We start from the raw sequence: 21,576 nt of genomic DNA on the forward strand, positions 1-21,576 counted from the left end.
ACGCCCAGCTAATTTTTTTGTGTTTTTAGTAGAGACAGGGTTTCACCATGTTGGCCAGGCTGATCTCAAACTCCTGACCTCAAGTGACCTGCCTGCCTCAGCCTCCCAAAGTGCTGGAATTACAATCGTGAGCCACTGCGCCCAGCCGGGAGCAGGCATTTCACACACAGGAGCAGGAGCCAGGGGTGGGGGGGGTGCCTCATACTTTTTAACAACCAAATCTCAGGAGAATTCACTATAGTGAGGACAGCACCAAGCAATGAGGGATCCACTCCCATGACCCAATCACCTCCCATCAGGCCCCACCTCCAGCACGGAGGATTCCAATGCAACATGCGATTTGGATGGGGACAAATACTCAAAACTATATCAGTGGTATAGGCTGGCCATGTGTGTGTCTGCGTGTCTGAGAGTCTTGGGTGTTTATGTGAAGATCTGGTGCTTGTGCCCGTTTGTTTGTGTTTCCGTGTGTGTGGTTGTGTTTGTGTGTACTTCCGTTGGCGTTTATGTGCCTAGATGTGTGTGTGCGTGCCTTCAGGGGTCTGTGTGCACGTGTGTTCGTATTTGCGTGTGCTTTTGAGTTGAGTGTGTGTGTGTGTGTGTGTGTGTATCTTTGGGCAGGGAGAGGCTGGCTGATCCCACACTCGCTCACTCTCCGCCTTACTATGGCCGTGGCTGGGGCCCAGCCCAGTCCCTTTGGAGACTCACTCCTAATGCTGGGGCATGGACTGGCAGGTCGCCACCCACAGTCTGGGCTGTCGCTGGGTCCTGAGTCTGGCTCTGAGACTCTGTGTCTTCTGCTTCCCTCCTCTCATGCTGGGACCAGCTGGAGCCACCCACAGCCCACATGGAGCCCCAGCCAGGCTATGGACAGCCCCCAGGCCTGCTGCTCAAGACTGTGCTGGGTACAGCCAGGCTCTGGGGCCAGCAGCACTGCTCCACAGACCCCCACTAAGGAACACAAGTGGAGGCAAGGGGTCGGAGGACACCCCCTCTGCATGCCCAGACAGGGCTGCAAGGCACAGGGGACATCCCCAACCCAGCGGTGCTCCTGCCTTTCTGCCGTGTGACCCCGAGCAGCTCACGCACCCTCCTGGGTCCACACTTCTCATTTATAAGGAGCTGGTGCTAGCAGGGCCACACCACAGCATAGAGTTGTAGTGTTGTGCACTGCACAAATGCACCTGGCTGAGGTGACAAAAGGTGCTGAGAGCTGGCCCAGATGCTGTCTTGCAGGCTGGGGGCCTGTGTCAGGCTGCAACATCTGGAGGAAGAGATGCCCTTCTCTTCCCACGCAGGATGTTGGCTCATCAGGGCCTGCGCCCACCTGGGGCATCCGCCTAAGGGGCAGCTTGTTCTCTTTCTCACAAACAGGTGAACTGCTCTGGTCACCTTGGCTGGGACGGAGACTGGCACCAGCCTTTGTGATCAACCCCCCCCGCCCCCGTGTTGGTGTCCAGGTGGCCATGCATCCAAAACTCTCCTCTGTCCCCTTGCCCTGCGTCTGCTTCCCTCTCCTTCTCCGGCCCACCTGCCCCTCCCCTGGGGTTCTTCCACCCACACTTGACCAAGTACTTTCCCAAACAGCACAGGCCTTAGAGGACCCCTTTACAGGACAAGAAACTGAGTCTGGAGAATGAAGTGCCTATCCATGGTGTCATGGTTCCTCAAAGGTTCCAGCCGAGCCCTTCCAACTCCAAATCTGGCCCTAGCTCCTCCACCCGTGCACCCACCGCCCCAGCTCACCCCTCCTTTTTCCAGCCACCCTGATAGTGATGTCACACTTCTCTGCTTCAATGCTCTTTATTTCATTAGGAAAGTAGCTGGGCGGGGGTGTTCCCCTGGGGGATGGAGTGGGGGTACAGACAGTAGCCTGGCTCCTGTCCCCTAGGGTTGACAAACCTGTGGAGGAGAAGCAGAGGCGAGGCCTGAGCGAGGGGCTCCGGGGTGGTTCTGTGTGCTTGCCTGGCACAGAAGAGGTTCTGAGAGGCCCCCTGATCTGTCACCCCCCACTCGGAAGGGGGGTCCCCAGGCAGGACTTGCTTAACCCAGGGCTTGGAAGGCAGGGCTGGCCCACAACGGTTGCCCACACACCCGGAGTAGCTGAGTGTGGGGGTCCCCAGCCCCTTACCAAGGGCTCAGGGCTCAGCTGTGTGCCACGCAGCGGCTGCTGTGAGGCGCGGTCTGGTAGAAGGGTCGGCTGAGGTCAGGGTTCTGCAGGGAGGCAAGAGGAGAGTGTTGGGGGCGTTGGCAGGCAGGGCATGGACCTTGTCTTCTTGTCTTCTGCCTGACCCTCCTTGAGAGAGCACAGCCAGGATTCAGCCAGGGTTCAGCCAGGGCAGCCAAGCCACAAACATTCTTTGCCTGCCAACTCTGGGCCATTGTTGATATAAATGTAATTTCTGAGGAATTGAATTGAGCAGAAAGGAGCTGAGTGAGGCCGAACCACAGTCCATTCATCTCTGGATCCATCCCCCCATCCCCCTCTGGATCCGAACCACCCCAGAGCCCCTCGCTCAGATCCTCCCCCTCCAGTCCACCCAGCCTGGAGTTCAGGGGCAGGAGAGGGAGGAGGAGCCGTCTGAGGGAGGGGTCACTGGAGGGAGAGGAGGGGAGGAGCCTGTGCTGGCAGGAGGACACCAGAGCCAGCCAGAGGAGATGGGCCTCTCATAGGAATGAACTGGACTGACAGAGCAAGAGAGGAGAGGAAGGGAAAGGCCTGGCGCAGGGCCTGGATGAGGGGTAGGGAGAAAGAACAGAGCCGGGGGTGGGGTGCCACCTTCCCACGTGGGGGTGCAGGTGCCGCAGGCTCTCCGTGGGGTTGGGGGTGGCCTCCATGCAGCTGACCGGCTGGCTGAGGGTGTAGCCTCCCGGCATCTGGGGCTGGATGCCACCTCGAGTCCAGCCTTCCCGGTCTAGACCCTTGGGGATGTTCTCGAAGTACCTGGAGGAGAGGAGGGGTCCTTGGCTGGAAGCTGGACTCCGCCCACCTCTGCAGCCCCTTCTGCCCTTCTCCGTCGGCCCTCAGATCGCCCAGCCTCCCCACCTTTGCTCATGCTGTCCTCCTCATCTGGCTCTCCCTAAGCCCATGTCCACTGGGGGAACTCTTACTCAAAAAGCCTGCCCTCCCCTCCACCTGACACTGAAACACTCTTTGGAGTGTAAAAGGACAGTTTCAGTGATGCCCCTGTCCCTGGCCTGCCGGTACCTTGGGGTGGGGACCCCATCCCATCCTTCCATTTCATTTCCATTTCCTTCCATTTCACTGAACACAGCCAGGTCCGGAGGGTGCAAAGACAAGTAAGAAGGGGAGTCCCACCCTTGAACTTATGAAGAGGGGGTGCAGACAGATCAATGCAGAAATCAGCGATGACAACCCCGGGGCTCTGCGCGCACCAGGAAGCACCAGCAAGTGTGCCTGACAGCCAGCAGGAGCTCAGGACACGACAGGACACGACAGGCTGGAAGGACCCAGCAGACAGGGCTGGAGCTGGTCGCTGCCAGAGCCACAGGAGGAGGTGTTTGCCTAAGAAGGGGTCAGAACATCGTTGCCCCTCACACCCAGACTGAGCCTCTGGCCCTCCCCCCACCTCCGTGGGAACAGGAGCGGCCACTGTGCTGTGAATCTGCTGTGCGGGGCGGAAGCTCTGCTCCTCCCCTCTGAGCCTCAGGGTTTAGGCCAGAGGACAACAAACGGCCCTTCCCTCAGACTCTCTGTTGCTCCTCCAAGCCACCGCCCTCCCCTCTTTTCAGTCTCAGTTCAAATGTCACCTGCTCAAGGCCACCGATTTCAAATCCGACCCGTGCGCACTGCAGCCCTCCCGATCCCTTTCTCTTTGCCCATTGCCTAACAGCTCTCGCTAACTGGCTGCAGCCATATACATGTCTCCTCCTGTGCAGAGGTCTGAGCTCCGTAGGGCAGGAGCTGCACACACATTCCCAGGGCCTGGAGCAGGGCCTGGCACCCAGTCAGGGCTCAGTTAAAGTCTATTCCATGAATGGATTCTGGGAGGTATCCCAGAGCAGGGGGTGGGGCAGGAGGAGGAGACAGAGAGGTGGCAGGGACACCTTGAAGGACCAGGAGTTGGAGAGGAAGCAGGGTGGACACAGGTGACTGATGTTGTGAGGAAAGCTTGCGCTTCCTGGCTCAGAGGAGTTTGTCCTAAGAATTATACTTCCTGCAGGCAGGCAGATCACGAGGTCAGGAGATCAAGACCATCCTGGCTAACACAGTGAAACCCCGTCTCTACTAAAAATACAAAAATGTAGCTGGGCGTGGTGGCAGGTGCCTGTAGTCCCAGCTACTCGGGAGGCTGAGGCAGGAGAATGGCGTGAACCCGGGAGGCGGAGTTTGCAGTGAGCCGAGATCATGCCACTGCACTCCAGCCTGGGCGACAGAGCAAGACTCCATCTCAAAAAAAAAAGAAAAAGGAATTATACTTCTTGGCAGGGCGTAGTGGCTCGTGGCTCACGCCTGTTATCCCAGCACTTTGGGAGGCCGAGGCAGGCGGATCACTTGAGGTCAGGAGTTCAAGACCAGCCTGGCCAACATGGCGAAACCCCATCTTTACTAAAAATACAAAAATTAGCTGGGCATGGTGGCACATGCCTGTAATCCCAGCTATTTAGGAGGGCGAGACAGGAAGATCACTTGAACCCATGAGGCGAAGGTTGCGGTGAGCTGAGATCATGCCATTGCACTCCAGCCTGGGCGACAGAGCAAGACTCCATCTCAAAAAAAAAAGAAAAAGGAATTATACTTCTTGGCAGGGCGTAGTGGCTCGTGGCTCACGCCTGTTATCCCAGCACTTTGGGAGGCCGAGGCAGGCGGATCACTTGAGGTCAGGAGTTCAAGACCAGCCTGGCCAACATGGCGAAACCCCATCTTTACTAAAAATACAAAAATTAGCTGGGCATGGTGGCACATGCCTGTAATCCCAGCTATTTAGGAGGGCGAGACAGGAAGATCACTTGAACCCATGAGGCGAAGGTTGCGGTGAGCTGAGATCATGCCATTGCACTCCAGCCTGGGCGACAGAGTGAAACTCTATCTCAAAAAAAAAAAAAAAAAAAAAAAGAAGAAGAAGAATTACACTTCCTTTATACCACTCCTATAATGCTTTCCCCACCCAGCCCTGGCCCCAGGAGGCCTCCCCATGGCTCTGGGGCCACCTCCTCCTGGAAGCCCTCCCTGATGCCCAGGACAGTCATTCCTTACCCAGGGAATGCACAGCACAGAATTTACCTTCTGAGGGAGCATCAAGCCCACCAACCACTGGCTGGATGGAATGTCTTAGCAGATGCTGCTGCTCCAGACCCCCTTGCACTCCCCTGTTCTTTCCATGCCCACCAGCCTGGCCACCAATGCCCTGCATCTCTGTGGGAAAGCTACCCTTGGGATGCTAGAAGCTGCTTTGCCTGAGCAAGGAGGCACCTGGGATTTAATGTTGCCCTGGGGATAGCCTTTAACCAATAACCGATGGATGTGGGGGTATAAATACCCCAGCTCTCTCACCTTTGACTGGGGTAGTTCTGAGTTGTGTGTTTTACACTGTTTTCTAGAGTTTTCCCAGTGGGATAGCTGGCCTAGTAACATGCTCATTATTGCTGCCTTCCCTCCCTCATCCCTCTTCTCCACTCCCACATGCCTAATAACTGCCTAATAACGTGCTTGCACTCCAATCCTTGGCTTAGGGTCTGCTTCTGGGGAACCCACATTCACTCAGCATTGATCTTCTCCGCGAGGCTGTGAGCTCATTACTTATCCCAGTCTCAGTCTGTTTCTCAAATGGGTTTCAGCTTTGGACCAGGAAGCGGACCTCACCCTTGGTTGTAGGTGGTCAGGTATCGCTGATCCCTGTCAGGATCACAGGGGCTCCGGACATACATGGGGTTGTTAAGGCTGAACCCTGTGGGCTCCTGCACAAGAGCGGTAGACAGGGGAATTGTCAGGTTAGAAGGGTGGGGATTTGGGGGTGGAGGCTGGGTGTAGCAGGTCTCACCTTTTTCCCCACAGTCTCCCGGCCAAGCAGGGCAACGTTTGTCTGTTGCATCCGATGAAGTGGCTGAAACTGCTGGTGGCTCACGCTGCTGGGTTCTGGGCAGAGAGGGGGCACCTGCAGGGCACAGAACCACCAGAAGGGAGGCTGAGGTGGCCAGGCTGAGGCAGCAGGGATGGAGAGGGGAGCAGGCAGAGGCACACACAGCTGTGACCTGTCTGCAGCCCCAGCGACCCTCCCTTCCCCTTCCGGCCAATTCTGTTTCAGACCACACCCCTCATCTTCCAGCCCCCAGGAAGGCCCAGGCTCTCTTCACCCTCCACCTGGGGCCCTATTTCCACATCCCCAAATATCCTAATTCTTTTCATTCTTCAACGCCTGACCCATATGCCACCTCTTCCCAGAAACCTCCCTGTCTTCTCCCTTCTCTAAGCAAGACGCCAAGGCCACTCACTCTGGGGTTCAGAATCCTTTCATTCCCTCGGCTGAAGGCTGTTTCCCGCCTGGAGCCTCTGGCCAACACAGGTAGGAACTCATCTCCCTGGAGGGAGCAAAGCAGCCACTGGCACCAGGGTGTGGCTGCCTCCCCCACCACCTTCCAGAGCCATGTTCTAACTGCTCCCCGCCAGGCGGTCCCCAGCCTCCCCCTAGCTCAGCTTACATGTAGGTGAGTCTTGGGGAGGAAGTCTGACTTGGTGACACTCTGGCCTGGGAGGAGGGCCTGGAAAGAGGACCACAGAGGATGTCAGCCCTGAAGAGGTAGGCTGGGCCCCTGGTGGCTCCCACCCACTCTGCCTCCAGGCCACTGCTGTGCTGAGCACAGAGGAGGACTCAGCTCAAATGGGTATCATTGAGAAAAGGGAAGTGTTTGGCAAGAAGATAGGGGAAGGCATGACTCTGAATGGGACCAGCAGGCCAGGGATCTTGTCTGAACTCTGAATGAACTTGGCTACACCTTTTCATCTCTTTGGACCTCAGTCTTCTCATCTATAAAATGGGGGACTTGGACCAAAGCAGTGGTTTTCACCTAAGCTCTTTCATCTTGTGTTTGAACAAAGGGCTCTGCAGCTCACATTCTTTAGGAAAGCTAGAAACCCTGAGACTGGAGGGCTTCAAGCCCCCTAAAGTTCTAGCAGGAGCCCAGCCGACTTACAGGGTCCCCAGGGAGGGCCTGTGAGGGCGGTTGGAAGACAATGGGGCTCTGGTGGGACTGTTTGGTGAAGCCGCTCCCCTCCTTGGCGCCGATCGATTTCTTCTGCAAGAAATCTGCAAAAGAAATGCCCTGTGTGCTGCCAGGCCACCTGGCCCACCCATGTGTCCTCCAGAGGCTCAGTGTCCCGGCAGGTATGGAGGGAGTGGATCCCAAGATCCTGGAGACCTGCGCCATGAGGATCGTGGGTGGCAGGGTGAGGATTCCAGAGTCCAGGCCGGAGGACAGGAGAGGGAACAGCAGGAAGGGCATGCACCGGCCAAGCCACCCTCCTGAGAGGCCCAAGGTACTGAGGTCAGCCCGGGAGAGGCGCTTCCCTCCAGCCAGGTGTGCATCCTTCTTTCTTCCACTGGTGCCTTCTCAGTCCTAGGCCAGCTCCAGGGCCCCTGGGGTAGGAAGTAGGGAGGTGGATTGGAAGGGAGCTGTGAGTTCAGACAGGGCCTACCTGGCTGGTCTAGAGGGTCCCTGAGATATTTGGAACTGTACTCCGAAGTCATGAAGCGTGGGCCCTGGAACAGAGAGGTTGGAGGAATGGGGGCACTGGCCCACCAGGGCCCCGAAGGCGTGTGGCGGCGCTGGAGTGGTGTCTCGGTTATCTGTGCTCTGAGGAAGCCTGCGTGGGCCAGCACAGCACCCTGGACACAAGTCTCTCTGGGGTGGGGCATCGCAGTGCCAGGAATTTCAGCACAAGAGCACAGTTCCCCTGTGACTATGAATACCACGTCACACCCCACACCAGACTCCTGTTAATGAGTGGGGGGCCCAGAGGGACCGAGACCAGGAGGGGCCGTGAGCGTGAGGAGGAAGGCTAGGGGAAGAGGAGGAGCGTTAAATCGCGAGAAGCCACATTGATGCTATTTTGGAAATAGCCAATATCAAATCCTTTGCTCTCCCGTCTTTGTTGGCACCCTGAGCCCACCCTGAGCTGGCTTCTTGGGTGAGTCAGTGCAATACTTGTCTTGAGGTGGGAGGAGGAGGTGGGTGTGGCCCCTCTGCCCCACCCCGAAGCCCTTAGCCAGGCTGCCACTCACATATCGGAAGTTCTCCCGCTCCAGCGGGTCCTGGCCCTGCTGCTGGTGGAGCAGGGGCACTTCCCTGGGCTCCAGCCCCGTGATGGCCTGAGGCCCGTGCTCCTGGGTGTCGAAATGGACCTTCCGGACCTGGGAGGAAGAAGGGCCAATTACCGGTGAGGGGGCGGCAGTCACTCCCTGACTCTGCTTCTGCCCTTGACCTTTACATAGCGCAGTATCTGCAGAGCAGTCAGAGGGGGTCCCTTTACGATGAAACCTGCACGTCCCCCCTCTGCTTAGAGCTCTACAGCCTTCCCATCACACTCACAGGGAATTCCACGTCCTCCTGGTGGCCTGCAAGGACCTGAGTGCCTCACCCTGCTCTAGCTGCTTGTCTCCTTTCTGTTCCCACCTCGAGGCCTTTGCACTTGCTGTTGGCACTGCCTGGACCACTCCTCCCTCAGATAGCTGCATCTGGAGGAGCTGGCCTCCCTCAAGTTTTTGTCCAGTGTCTCCATAGCAAGCTCTTTCCCGACCCTCCCGATTTGCAGTTGCAACTCTTTCACTTCTTATTTATTTATTACTTATATTTTTTGAGACAGAGTCTCACTCTGTTGCCCAGGCTGGAGTGCAGTACCATGATCTCAGCTTCCTGCAGTCTCCACCTCCCGGGTTCAATCAATTCTTGTGCCTCAGCCTCCTGAGTAGCTGGGACTACAGATGCAAGCCACCACACCTGGCTATTTTTTTTGTATTTTTTTTTGTAGAGATGGGGTTTCACCATGATGGCCAGGCTGACCCAAAAGCAGTTGGCCTCAAGTGATCCACCTGACTCAGCCTCTCAAAGTGCTGGGATTACAGGTGTGAGCCACCACGCCTGTTTTTTTGTTTTGTTTTGTTTTTGTCCAAGTCTCATTCTATTGCCCAGACAATCTCAGCCTCACTGAAACCTCCACCTCCCGAGTTCAAGCGATTCTCCTGCCTCAGCCTTCCAAGTAGCTGGGATTATAGGTGCGTGCCACCATGCCCAGCTAATTTTTGTATTTTTAGTAGAGATGGGGTTTCACCGTGTTGGCCAGACTGGTCTTAAACTCCTGACCTCAAGTGATCTGCCCGCTTCAGCTTCCCAAAGTGCTGGGATTACAGGTGTGAGCCATGGTGCCTGGCCTGCAACTCCTTCACTTCTCTTCCTCCCTGCTTCTCCCCGTTGTATTTCCTATCCCCCGCCCCACCCCGCACTCCACAGCTCTTATCATCTTCATATATGAAGGAGATATTCAGAACATTTTCGCTGGATGAATGAATGAGTGTCCATTCTGGTGGTGGTGCTGATGATGAGAAGGGTAGTAATAATGAGGATAGAAATGAAAAAGATGGGGCTGGGCGCGGTGGCTCACGCCTGTAATCCCAGCACTTTGGGAGGCTGAGGCGGGCAGATCACGAGGTCAGGAGATCGAGACTATCCTGGCTAACACGGCGAAACCCTGTCTCTACTAAAAATACAAAAAATTAGCCGGGTGTGGTGGCATATGCCTGTAATCCCAGCTACTGGGGAGGCTGAGGCAGGAGAATCGCTTGAACCCAGGAGGTGGAGGTTGCAGTGAGCCGAGATCGTGCCACTGCACTCCAGCCTGGGCAACAGAGTGCGACTCCATCTCAAAAAAAAAAAAAGAAAGAAATGAAAAAATGGGGTGAGGATGTCGATGGTGGGGGGACAGTGATGGGGCTTGCAGGTGTGGACGGGAGTGTGAGGCTCATGGGAATGGGGACAGGGATGGGGATGGAAATGGAGGCAGAGGTAATGGTGGGGCTGGGGCAGGGAATGGAGGTGGTGGGGATGGTGGGGACAAGGATGAGGACAAAGGGGAGAAAGATGAGTGGACCCCATCCCTATAATGTGGCTGCTCCATGCCCTGTCACCTCTGCCTTGACCAACTGTTGGCAGTTCAGCCCTAGCCCCACTCCACCCTGAGGCTTCCCTCTCCTGGCCCTGGCCCAGCACTGACCTCCTTGGTGGGGGGACCCGCACTGGGCTTCTCCCGCCCGTAGCCTGAGCTGGTCTGGTGCATGCTCCAGGGCAGGGGATGCTTGCCGTCAGGCACCTCCAGGGGGCGGTAACTCTGGCTGGCCACGGACTGGAAATGGTCCCGGGCTTGTTCCCTGAGGGTGAGGAGGAGCTAGAGCCCCAGGCCGCCTGCCTCTGTCCTCTGCTAAGGAGCCTCCCTCCTCCCTGCACCCTCCCACAGATGGCTCAGAGGTCCGCCGTGCCCTGAGTCACCCAGGACCCCCAGCCTAGGCCAGGCAAAGCTCAGGGTCCCCATCCACGGAGCCTGGAGTTAGTCTGATGAGCAGGGCAGGGGCTGGAAAGGGGCCATACAGACCATACCCCCTGGCCGGGTTGTCTAAGGCTTCCAGACTGGCTTGACACGAGACCACGGGCTGGAAATTTGATTTGTAGCCGGTGCCTACGTGACTGCCCACACGGGGCTTGAAATCCTCCCGACCTGCCAGAGGGGTAACGGGGAGACAGACCCCAAGGTCAAAACCAGGCAGGGCGTCCCAGGCAGGGCCAGCGTCCTCCGAGGGGCACAGGGGTCACAGTGACAGGGGAGAGCTCAGAGCCACCGGCAGGAGCTTTGCAAGCCTGCCCTTTCAGGACTCTGATGGCAGGAAATGGAGTGGGTGGGCTGGGGACAAGGTCAGTGTGGCAGAATCACAGGACAGAATTGCAGGGACAGAACCAGAGAAGGAAGCAGCCGGGCAGGGCTCAGGGGACAAATGGATTCAGTGTGACGGGGTTGCTCTGCAGTGTGACAGCCAGAGGGGCGGCTCCTCCCTCAGAAAGAGCCCCTCCCTTCCTGCCCAGGTCCTGGCGGAGGCTCCTGCGCAAAGGCGCCCTCACCGTAGGCTGTGCAGTAGCTGGTGGCGTAGAATTTCAGGGGGTCCGTGTAGCCCCCCGAACTCATCTTCACATAAGGGGAGACGACCCCCAGGGGGAGTTTCCCCATCATGATGCTGTGGGCCAGGGCCCCGAGGGGCCTAGAAAGGAAGCACGGGGAGCCTCGTGGGTCCCAAGCCCGGCTCGGAAGCCCATAGGGGTGAAGATCTGCCCCCGCCACGCAGCTGGCACCTTCTCCCAGGCCTCTGTCTCTCTGCCCCAGCTCTCATGTCCCTAAACTGAGGACGAAACCGGTCATCCACACTTATCCCAAGAGTCCTCATGTCACCTCTCACTTTCTCACACCTTCTTATTAACTCTTCCTGTCCCCATTTACTGCTGGGACAGTGAGGTTCCAAGTGATAAAGGATTTGCTCATAATAGGTGGTAGCGCTGGGATTCAGACCTAGGTATTTGACTCCTCGGCCTCCGACCTGAAACTTACATACCCACCTCTCAGAATGAATGAGCCGGCAACCCGCTACCTGGGGAATTCTTGGCCCCCACCCAAGAAGTCAGGCCGAGACGCTCACTCCCAGCCCCCGGCTCCTCTCTCTCCCTCATCTCCCATGGCCTTGCCTGCCTCCCCTGGGAATTGGCTCCACTCTCCCTGAGGCCCAACCACAGCGGCCCCACCCTCACCTTTCCTCTGCAGCGGCTCTGAGGTTGGGGAGAGGCTGCAGGAAGCAGAGCTCTGCAGCGAAGCCAGCCCTCCTGGAGGAGGCCAAGCAGGAGAAACAATGTGTAGCCTAGCAACTGGTGCCTAGCAACAGCGTCCCCATGCTTCTGAGCCCTTCTAGGGCCAGGGCCCACTGAGGGGCTGACCTGGCCAGGAGGGGAGGGTCAGGAGCTGCCTGAGCAAGGCCCTGCTTCCAGGGCTCCGGCTCCAACCTCCGGCCTCCTCCACAGGGCTGGGAAGAGTTGCTGTCTGCATGACATAAAATAAAAGATAATCCCGGACACTCACTCCCATAAAGTACCCACTTCTCGGCAGATACTTTACATCCTCTATCTCCGTCCTCTGAACAGCTCTTCAGTAGCTATGATTATCCCCATTTTCACTGGGGGAACATGAGGCTTAGATAAGCAAAGTGACTTGACTCCAGAGATCTCACAATCAGAAAATAGCCAAGTTGAGATTCAAACGTGGGTGGATGTGGATCCCGCTCTTCTGCCTCTCGGTAAATCAATGTTTACTATGTTCCTCTGGAACCAAATCTGTACTAAGCCCTTTAACACACATTACGTCGTGTAATCCCCCAAACCACCCTGTGAACTGGGCACTATTATTGTAGGGCCAATAAACCGCAGCAGTTAAGAGTGTGGTTCAAATCTGATCTGTCACCTTTGATGAGGTACTTATCCTCTTCACGCCCCCCTATCCCCATCTTCACAAGGGATGTGACTGCACCCACCTCACAGGGCTGCTGGCAGATTTAGCAAGAGCATGCATTCAGCACCGGGCAGGTAGTAAATGCTCATTTTTTTTTTTTTTAAGAGAGACAGGATCTTACGCTGTCATCTGGGTTGCAGTGCAGAGGCACCATCATAGCTCAGTCCAGCCTCCAACTCCTAAGCTCAAGCAATCCTCTTGCCTCAGACTCTCAAGTAGCCGGAACTACAGGTGTGCTCCCCCATGCCTGACTTGCTTATTTATGTATTTATTTGTTGTAGAGACAGCATCTTGCTATGTTGCTCAGGCTGGTCTTGAACTCCTGGCCTCAAGTGATCCTGCTGCCTCAGCCTCCTGAGTTGCTGGGATTGCGGGGGCAAGCCACCACACTCAGCAAATGCTCAATTTGTAAAAGCTGCTGTACTTTTAGTCTTATTTTGCAGATAGGAAAGGCGAGGCTCAAGGGGAAATAGCCCAGGCCCCACAGTGGGTGGAGACGGAGCCTGGACTCAAATCTGAGTGTGCAAACTGCACAGTGACAAGCCTCTTCCATGACAGCCTTTTTGCCTCAAATTGGCTTTCAGGCTTGTAAATGTTGTAACAGTTAGATCTCTGGGTGGGGTGGGATAGCCCTACCTTGCAGCATTTGCCAATTTCTGTGATGTCAGTAGTCCCATCAGGGCTGCTTTCAAACCACCACTACAATGTCTTTGAACTGGGACATGGGAAGGTCGCTCACCACTGTACGGGAGTAGTTCCATCATGCAGACATAATGGGCGTAAGTAACCTCGACAGCACAAATAATAGAAAAATGTATTCACATAATTAAGGGGTGATGAGTTTTAGGTATGTATTTTTTTGTTTTTAATATAATTCATTAAATTGCAGGTTTATTTATTTATTTATTTATTTATTTATTTATTTGAGATGGATTCTTGCTCTGTCTCCCAGGCTGGAGTGCAGTGGCGCAATCTCAGCTCACTGCAGCCTCCATCTCCCGGTTCAAGCAATTCTCTTGCCTCAGCCTCCTAAGTAGCTGGGATTACAGGCGCACGCCACCAAGCCCGGCTAATTTTTGTATTTTTAGTAGAGATGGGGTTTCACTATGTTGGCCAGGTTGGTCTCGACCTCCTGAGCTCAAGTGATCTGCCTGCCTCAGCCTCCCAAAGTGCTGGGATTACAGGCGTCAGCCACCGAGCTCGGCCAGTAATTTAATTTTTAACAATGGCAGAGTTAAAAACCAGCTTGCCAATTTCCTGGAAGTTTCGCCTTCAGCTCTCCTGAGCCGGTAGAGCTGGCTCCAGAGCACCCCTGCTCTCAGGGAAGAGTGAGGTATGAATGAAGGCTGAATAAAGGGAAAGGAGGCATCTCCTTTCCTCACCCAGGAGATGCCCTTGCCACATTCATCCTGTAGTGACCTGGCCTGCCAGAGTGGAGGCTCACTTGTGTCCTCACCCAGCCCCCAATGGGAAGGCAAGCTGAAGCACATTTGGCACCCACCCTCCGGACTAACGATTCTGTTCAGGGATCACAAGGCGCAAAGACACAGGAGTGAGTGCACACAGCCCTGCCCTCCAGCAAGGTGCTCCCATTCTACTACAGAGGCTCATGGGAGTTCCACACATGAAGCACAAAGGGTGAGACCACCATAGGTGAGGTGCTCACAGGGTGAAGGGAGAGAGGGGCCCTCCTCTAAGTGTGCCTGGATAAGTGGCTACGAGCAAGAGCTGAGACTCTGAAGCCAGATGGTGTGGGTCCTGTCTCTGCCACTAGATAACCGTAAGACACTGCATGTTTCTTGTGCCTCAGTTTCCCCTTCTGGAGAATGCGTATAATAATGGTAACTACCTGCAGAGTTGTGGTGCGCATGAAACATTTAGCCCAGTACCTGGCACACGGTAGGTGCCATTTAAAAGTTAGGGAAAGAGGTGCCTTTTGAGTACTCACTGCCTGCTAGGCAAAGGGTTGGGCTCAAGGGTTATAAACAGGAAATCCACATGGCCCTGGCCTCAGAGAGCCCACGGTTTAGGAAGGATCTCAGATGTAGCAAAAGAAAGCTCACTGTGGGAGTCCGAGTTCAAAACCTGCTTCTGCTGTGTGTGACTCGGGGCTTCCTCTCTTTGAGCCTGTTTCTGTACCTGCAGGCAGGGATAACTGTGTCTACCTAGCAGGGTCGCTGGTGGATTTGAAATACCCTACGCACAAGAGGTAACAGGCCTGCACCAGGCAGAGATAAGGAAGGGCCCTCTACGTGGAAGGCCCGACAAACACAAAGGCAGACAGGTGTCCAGCAGGCTGGGAGCCCTGACTGGTGCAGCGTGGCTGGGAGCACTGCGTGGGGAGGAGGGGCTCAGCTGGGAGAAGCAGCCCCCAGGTAGGCTGTAGCCAGGTTTTCCTTTTTGCAGGTGGAGGGGGCAAGAAGGGGTGGTAGAAAGGTTTGAAATCATCCCTTAGGGCTTCTCTTAGGGAGGCTCTAGGCTGTAGCCGACCAAGGACCTGGGCCGGAGTTCAAGGGTCGGGGATCAGGGTCTGGCGGAGCTGTCCCATAAAAGCTCCCATTAGGTCCCGTCCTCCCGGCGGCCGGTGGGTTTTTTGCTGTGTGGCGACACCCAGCGGACGTAACTCGGAACTGCAGGAGATGCCGCAGATGAATCCCTAAGACCGGGGTCGGGGGGGTCCTAGGAGTTGGGGACAGAGCAGCTCCGTCGACCCGGCCACAGCCCCACCCCAAGCCTCACTCACCCATCCCTCCAGAACAGATGGGTTGGGTCTGGGCAAGGAGTGTTCCGGGAGGGCAAGCCCTGGAGCCCACAAGGAGCAGGAGCCCAGGTGCCAGGTGACCCAACAGCAGCGTAACTTTTGGACCTGTCACCTGTGGACCTCAGTCCTTCTATCTACAAAATGAAGAAACAGACTAAAAGTCCTTCCATACTGGAAAATGTAGGCCCACCTCATCCCACTCCCTTCCCATACCCGTCCCCATTTATTCAGCACTTCGTTGTGCCAGAGCTGAACTACGAATCACCTCATTGCTTTTCACTCCCGGCTCTATGTGGGAACTACTATAATCATGCCCATTTTACATGTGAGGAAACTGCCTGAGGCCTTGCAGACAGGGAGGGGTGGAGCTGGGATCCAAACTCAGCTTTGACCCTGGAATCTATGCCCCGCCCTCTGGAACACACCGGCAAATTCTCCAGAAAGCGCCAGGACCTTAGCACTGGGCTTTTCCAAAGGGATGATTTTCCAAAGGGATGGGCTGCCCTGGCCAGATGGGTAACTGCCTCCTACTTTCTAGCTCTGCCCAGTCCTGGGCAGTAAGATTCCCCTGTTTCCGGCCGGGCACAGTGGCTCACGCCTGTAATCCCAGCACTTTGGGAGGCCAAAGCAGGCAGATCATCTGAGGTCAGGAGTTCGAGACCAGCCTGGCCAACATGGCGAAACCCCGTCTCTACTAAAAATACAAAAATTAGCAAGGCATGGTGGTGGGCACCTGTAATCCCAGCTACTCAGGAGGCTGAGGCAGGGAGAACTCCTTGAATGCACGAGTTAGAGGTTGCAGTGAGCCGAGATTGCACCACTGCACTCCAGCCTGGGCGACAGGGCAAGACTCCGTCTCAGAAAAAAAAAAAAAAAAAAAAAGATTCCCCTGTTTCCTTCCCATAGGAAGGCAGAGGCTACAAATACACTAGGTTAGCAGAGAGGATCCAGTGAGAGGACATGCTGGGTCTTAGCCCATAGAGTTCCTTGGCTGGGATCAGTGGGGTAGGCCCTAACAGGCTTCCGAGGCCAGAGCACACCACCGCTGAGTGCTGAGTCCTGAGCAGAGACACACATCTGCACTCTGTGCTGGGCTGTGTGGGCTGCAGTTCCCTAAAGGAGGATTAACTCAAGTGAATGAGCCACACACCACCAAGTGTGTGTCATTTTGCTTTGGTTGATGTGGGTCTTTATGGCTGCCTTCAGAGGGAAGCCAGGGCTCTTGTAGGGAAGAGACAGGTTGGCCTACTTCAGCTTAATGGATAGAAAAGCCTCCTAACACACAAAATAATCCAATAGGGGAACAGGCTGCCCTGGGGGGAGTGAGTTCCCCATCCCAGGAGGCATGCAACAGCTTGACAGGATGACAATAAGAGCAAACTTTTCACTGGTTCATTAGGTATCAGGGACTGTTTCTAAGCACTTCTCATGATTAGCACAATTCAACTTCACCGCATTCCTACCTGGTGGGTGCCATCAGCTCCTCCATTTTATAGATGAAGAAACTCAGACACAGAGAGGCTGCGTAACTTGTCACAGGTCACACAGCTAGTAAGGGGAAAAGCCATTATTTGAACCCAGACATCCTGGCTTCAAAGGTCATGCTGGTGACCACTTTGATATTGCCTCAAAGGTTGAGCTAGAGGTTCTCTGATCTATTTTCAAAATCTGACCTCCGATGACTTTTAAAATCTCTTTTTAAACCTCTTTTTAAACCTGATTACCTCTATAAAGAAAAAAAAATAAAAAGTAAAGATTTAAAAAAATTTTTTTATAGAGACAGGATCTTGCTTTGTTGCCCAGGCTGGTCTCAAACTCCTGGCTTCAAGGGATCCTCCTGCCTCGGCCTCCCAAAGTGCTGGGAATACAGGTGTGAACCACCATGCTAGGCCTAAAAATCCTTTTAAAGAGTTCATCCCTCTCATGGTCCTCAGTTTGTGCTGGGCACTGCTGGGTGAAAAATTCACAGAAGAAAGGTCTGAAATTGTTCGAATCAGCTAAGATGATTGAGAAATGGGAAACAGATCCCTGGGATGCAGCTAAAGGCACTGAGCCCTCCCAGCCCAGGAGGCTGGGGGTGGCAGGGAGAGGGTAATTATACTCCTACTTTTGAAATTCCCATGCTGGAGGCTGGGACAAGCCTAGAGTAATGTTTCTTGGCTTCAGGTGATCTGAGGTTACATCCCTGCCCCTTTCTGAGCCTCTTCTAGGCTTGAGTTTGATCTGGCTCTGGCACAAATAGTGCTATGTGACCCTTCTTAATTAACTGCCTCCCTCTGATCTTGTTGCCTGTGAAGAGGGGATTAAGCCAGAATAAGAGGTTTGGCTTGCTTTAGTTTGAGATGTTTTGTTTGGCCTGGAGAACTTGGAGCTCTGTCTTCGTATACTGAAGTGATGGCTGGCTCCACGTCCCCTCCCCCTGGGCCCCTCACCTGCCATCTGTGAAATAGCAGGACCCCAGCCTACCCCCTTCCAAGGTCCTTATTACAGCGGGGCATGGAGGGGAGTTGGCCTCATGCCAACCCACACTCAGCCTGGCCTCTAGGCCTGCTGGACCTGCACAGGGAGTTTCTCCCAAGCCAGACTCCAAGGTGCCCACAAAGGACACAAGAGCTCACTGAACCCCTCATTCTGCGCAGCAGAGTACCGTCTCCCAACCAAGATTCTTCTGAGCCCACCAACAAAGCTCACGCAGGTGAGATGCCCCAAGCTCAGCTGCTCCAACTGACCCTTTCGGGGGAGCAGTTTGAAGCTGGGACGCAGCATAAAGGGGATCATGGCAGAGAAGAGCTGACTGGGAGGACACCAAGTCTGTGAGGCCCTGTCTTCCCTACGATGGGGAAGAGCATGGAGCCCTGGATTCGTGCAACCACCTTTCCATCTAGTCCTGGGGGTGGGGGCTGCCCTGCTTCATGGGCTCAGCTGTGTGAGCACCAAGGAGTGATGGGTGACGTAATGACCGTGGGGGCGCAGGTTGGGTCCAGGGAGTGGCCCGCAGGCAGGCCTGTTATCGATTTTGCCCATTTCCAGTTTCTCTGCTCTGTGACTTGCAGTGATTAAGGCAGGAGAACTGCCCAGGACTGGGGCCCCCCTTCCGAAAGTGCTTTGGGGGTTCTATTCACTGAGCTGTGTCATTACCAGGAACTGAAATAGCCCAAGTCTAATGGCTAAGTCCCATCTCTCTCTCCTTCGTAAAAGGAGATGATTCCCCTGACGACCGGATTGCTTTCCCTCCCAGCCTCCCACAGTCCTGGCCTCACTTGTGGTTCATTTCTCCTCTCAGTAGGCATTTCCTGGAAGACTCTATCCTGTGTATCTGATGGCTGTTCTGTTCCTGCCTGTTCTGTTCTTTTACTGTCTCCTCTGGGTGAACTTGTTGATCTCACACAAGGTTTAAAAATTCATGACTCGCGGGGAAGATGAAATGAGATGAGGCAGAAAATAAGAAGCCATTCCCAATCCTCAGATGGAATGAAGATATTCCTGGCAGAGATGAGCAAGGAACAAGGACAGGGGTCAAGGGGGTGGGTTTCCAATGCACAGAGATCTGGGTTCAATTCTGCAGCCCTGCCTTTAGGAGGTATGTGCCCCTGGACAACTTCCTTAACTTCTCTGAGCCTGTTTCCTTGGCTGTATGATTAGGTCACAGGAGAACTTTAAGAGACTTAGGCTTGGAATACAGAAAAGACAATATTTACATGCTTAGCACACAGCCTGGCATAGAGAAAGCACTCAAGAAATGTTTATGATTATCACTGCATTTTCCTGACTTCCTTGCAGTTAGATAAGGGCCACGTGGCTGGTTCTGTGGGTGGAATTGAGCACTGCCACTCCCAGTCTGAGTAGTTAGGGGTGGGTGTGAGTTTTCCATTCTCTGTGGGTAGAAATCACACTTGGGATGGAAGAACCAAAAGATGGAAGCAGGCTGGATCTCTGAGTCACTGCATGGAGTCAGCTGCCCTGGAGCTGCTTTTTCTGCAGCGAACTGGGATGTGATGGAGAGATGAACCTTGCTGCTTTAAGCCTCTAAGGTTCGGGGTTTTGTTTGTTACTGCGGCATAAGCAAAGAAATGAAGATTTGAGAACTTCTTAGGAAATAAATTAGGATGTGATTCTGTATTAGTCAGCATTCTCCAGCAAAACAGAATGTGCACACACACACATACACAAGAGACAAAGAGAGACAGATTTATTATACGGAATTGGCTCTACCTGGGCCAGTGATGCCTGTAATCCCAGCACTTTGGGAGGCTGAAGTGGAGGGCTGCTTGAGCTCAGGAGTTCAAGACCAGCCTGAGCAACACAGTGAGACTCCGTCTCTACAAAAAAAAAATTTTTTTAATTAGCTGGGCATGGTAGCGTGTGCCTGTAGTCCCAGCTACTTGGGAGGCTGAGGTGGGAGGATCACTCGGGCCCTGGAGGTTGAGGCTGCAGTGAGCCATAATCGTGCCATTGCACTCCAGCCTGGGCAAACAGAGCAAGACCCCATCTCAAAAAAAAAAAAAAAAAAAAAAAAAGGAATTGGCCCACGTGACTATGAAGGCTGGCAAGTCCCAAGATCTTCAGGATGAGTTGGTTGGCAAGCTAACGACCCAAGAGAGCTGATGGCTTAGTTCCAGTGTTAAGTCCAAAGGCCTGAGAACTGAGAGAGCTGATGTAGTTCTTGTCTCAAGGCCAGCAGGCTTGAGACTCAGGAAGAGCCAGTGTTCCCAGGCGAATCTGAAGGCAGGATAAAAGCCTGTGTCTCAGTTTGAAGGCAGCCAGGCAGAAAGAATTCCCTTTCACTCAGGAGAGTGTAAGTCTTTTTGTTGTATTCAAACCTTGAGCTGATTACATGAGGCCCACCCCCGTTAGGGGGGACAGACTGCTTTACTCAGTCTACCAATTTAAATGTCAATTTCATCCAAAAACATCCTCATAGAAACACCCAGAAGAATACTCGATCACATATCCAGGTATCCAGTCGCCTAGACAAATTGAGACACAAATTAACTGTCACATTCAGGCATATGAAACTCACTGGAAGCAGACAGATGAGAGGCCTACTGAAATTTTGAGAAAACAGTAATGCCCAAAAAAACATGTTTTTTTTTTAGAGAAAGGGTCTTGCTCTGTCACCCAGGCTGGAGTGCACTGGTACAATCATAGCTCACTGTGACCTCAACCTCCTGGACTCAAGAGATTCTCCCGCCTCAGCCTCCCAAGTTGCTGGAACTACAGGCATGAGCCACCGCCCCTGGCCATGAGCCTGGTCTTTAAAAAGATTGTGACTATTTGAAACTTAAAACTTCCATGGGCAGGAATCCACACAACCCTCAAGGAGGGTGGAACACACAATCCCTGCTTCAGATATGATCGAGTAAAGTAAGGTAGGGGAAAAAGAGCCTTAAATGAGGGAGCCAAGCGGCCCTGAGAGCAGTGATGAAGGTAGTTCCTTCCAGAAACTTCCCTACCCCTCCACAAGGTCTGCCCAGAAGGCCTCAGCTCCCACTTCCCGGGGTATCCTTACTGTGGTTATCCTGTCCCTGCCCCTACTTGGCCTTTGTGTATGGCATGGGGGTGGGGAGGGGGAAGCAGGTAACTTGTCTTTTTTTTTTTTTTTTTTTGAGATAGAGTCTCGCTCTGTCACCCAGACTGGAGTGCAGTGGCATGATCTCAGCTCACTGCAACCTCCGCCTCCCAGGCTCAAATGATTCTTGTGCCTCAGCCTCGAGAGTAGCTGGGATTACAGGTATGTGCCACCACACCTGGCTAAATTTTGTATTTTTTAGTAGAGACAGGGTTTCTCCATGCTGGCCAGGCTGGTCTCAAACTCCTGTCCTCAAGTGATCCACCTGCCTCGGCCTCCCAAAGGGCTGGGATTACAGGTGTGAGCCACTGTGCCCAGCAGGTAACTTTTTAAATTTATTTTTTGAGATGGAGTCTCACTCTGTCACCCAGGCTGGAGTGCAGTGGCACAGTCTTGGCTCACTGCAACATCTGCTTCCTGTGTTCAAGCGATTCTGCTGCCTCAGCCTCCTGAGTAGCTGGGATTAAAGGCACGTGCCACCACACCCGGCTAATTTTTTTTTGTATATTTAGTAGAGACAGGGTTTCACTGGGTTGGCCAGGCTGGTCTCGAACTCCTGACCTTAGGTGATCTACCCGCCTTGGCTTCCCAAAGTGCTGGGATTATAGGCGTGAGCCACCGCGCCCGGCCCCCAACAGGTAACTTTTTAAAATTCCTACATCTCTGGACCAAAAAGGGCCACCTCTAGACCTCATA

At 54.2% G+C, this 21,576-nt stretch overlaps 1 protein-coding gene across 1 annotated transcript; it reads right to left on the reverse strand.

The window, feature by feature from the left end:
- Positions 1 to 2,145: 2,145 nt before the first annotated feature.
- SAXO4 (stabilizer of axonemal microtubules 4) lies at positions 2,146 to 11,875 on the reverse strand. The gene is given in 14 exon segments (XM_054438885.2): positions 2,146 to 2,198; positions 2,201 to 2,214; positions 2,780 to 2,944; positions 5,825 to 5,919; positions 6,003 to 6,116; positions 6,454 to 6,540; positions 6,661 to 6,720; positions 7,153 to 7,265; positions 7,655 to 7,718; positions 8,241 to 8,369; positions 10,226 to 10,379; positions 10,606 to 10,723; positions 11,122 to 11,258; positions 11,800 to 11,875. Coding segments are annotated over 13 exon segments (1,275 nt in total). The 5' UTR covers positions 11,231 to 11,258; positions 11,800 to 11,875.
- Between the last annotated feature and the right edge of the window lie 9,701 nt (positions 11,876 to 21,576).

Source organism: Pongo pygmaeus, chromosome 9 (assembly GCF_028885625.2).
Source record: "Pongo pygmaeus isolate AG05252 chromosome 9, NHGRI_mPonPyg2-v2.0_pri, whole genome shotgun sequence".
In the NCBI taxonomy this organism is placed as follows: Eukaryota; Metazoa; Chordata; class Mammalia; order Primates; family Hominidae; genus Pongo; species Pongo pygmaeus.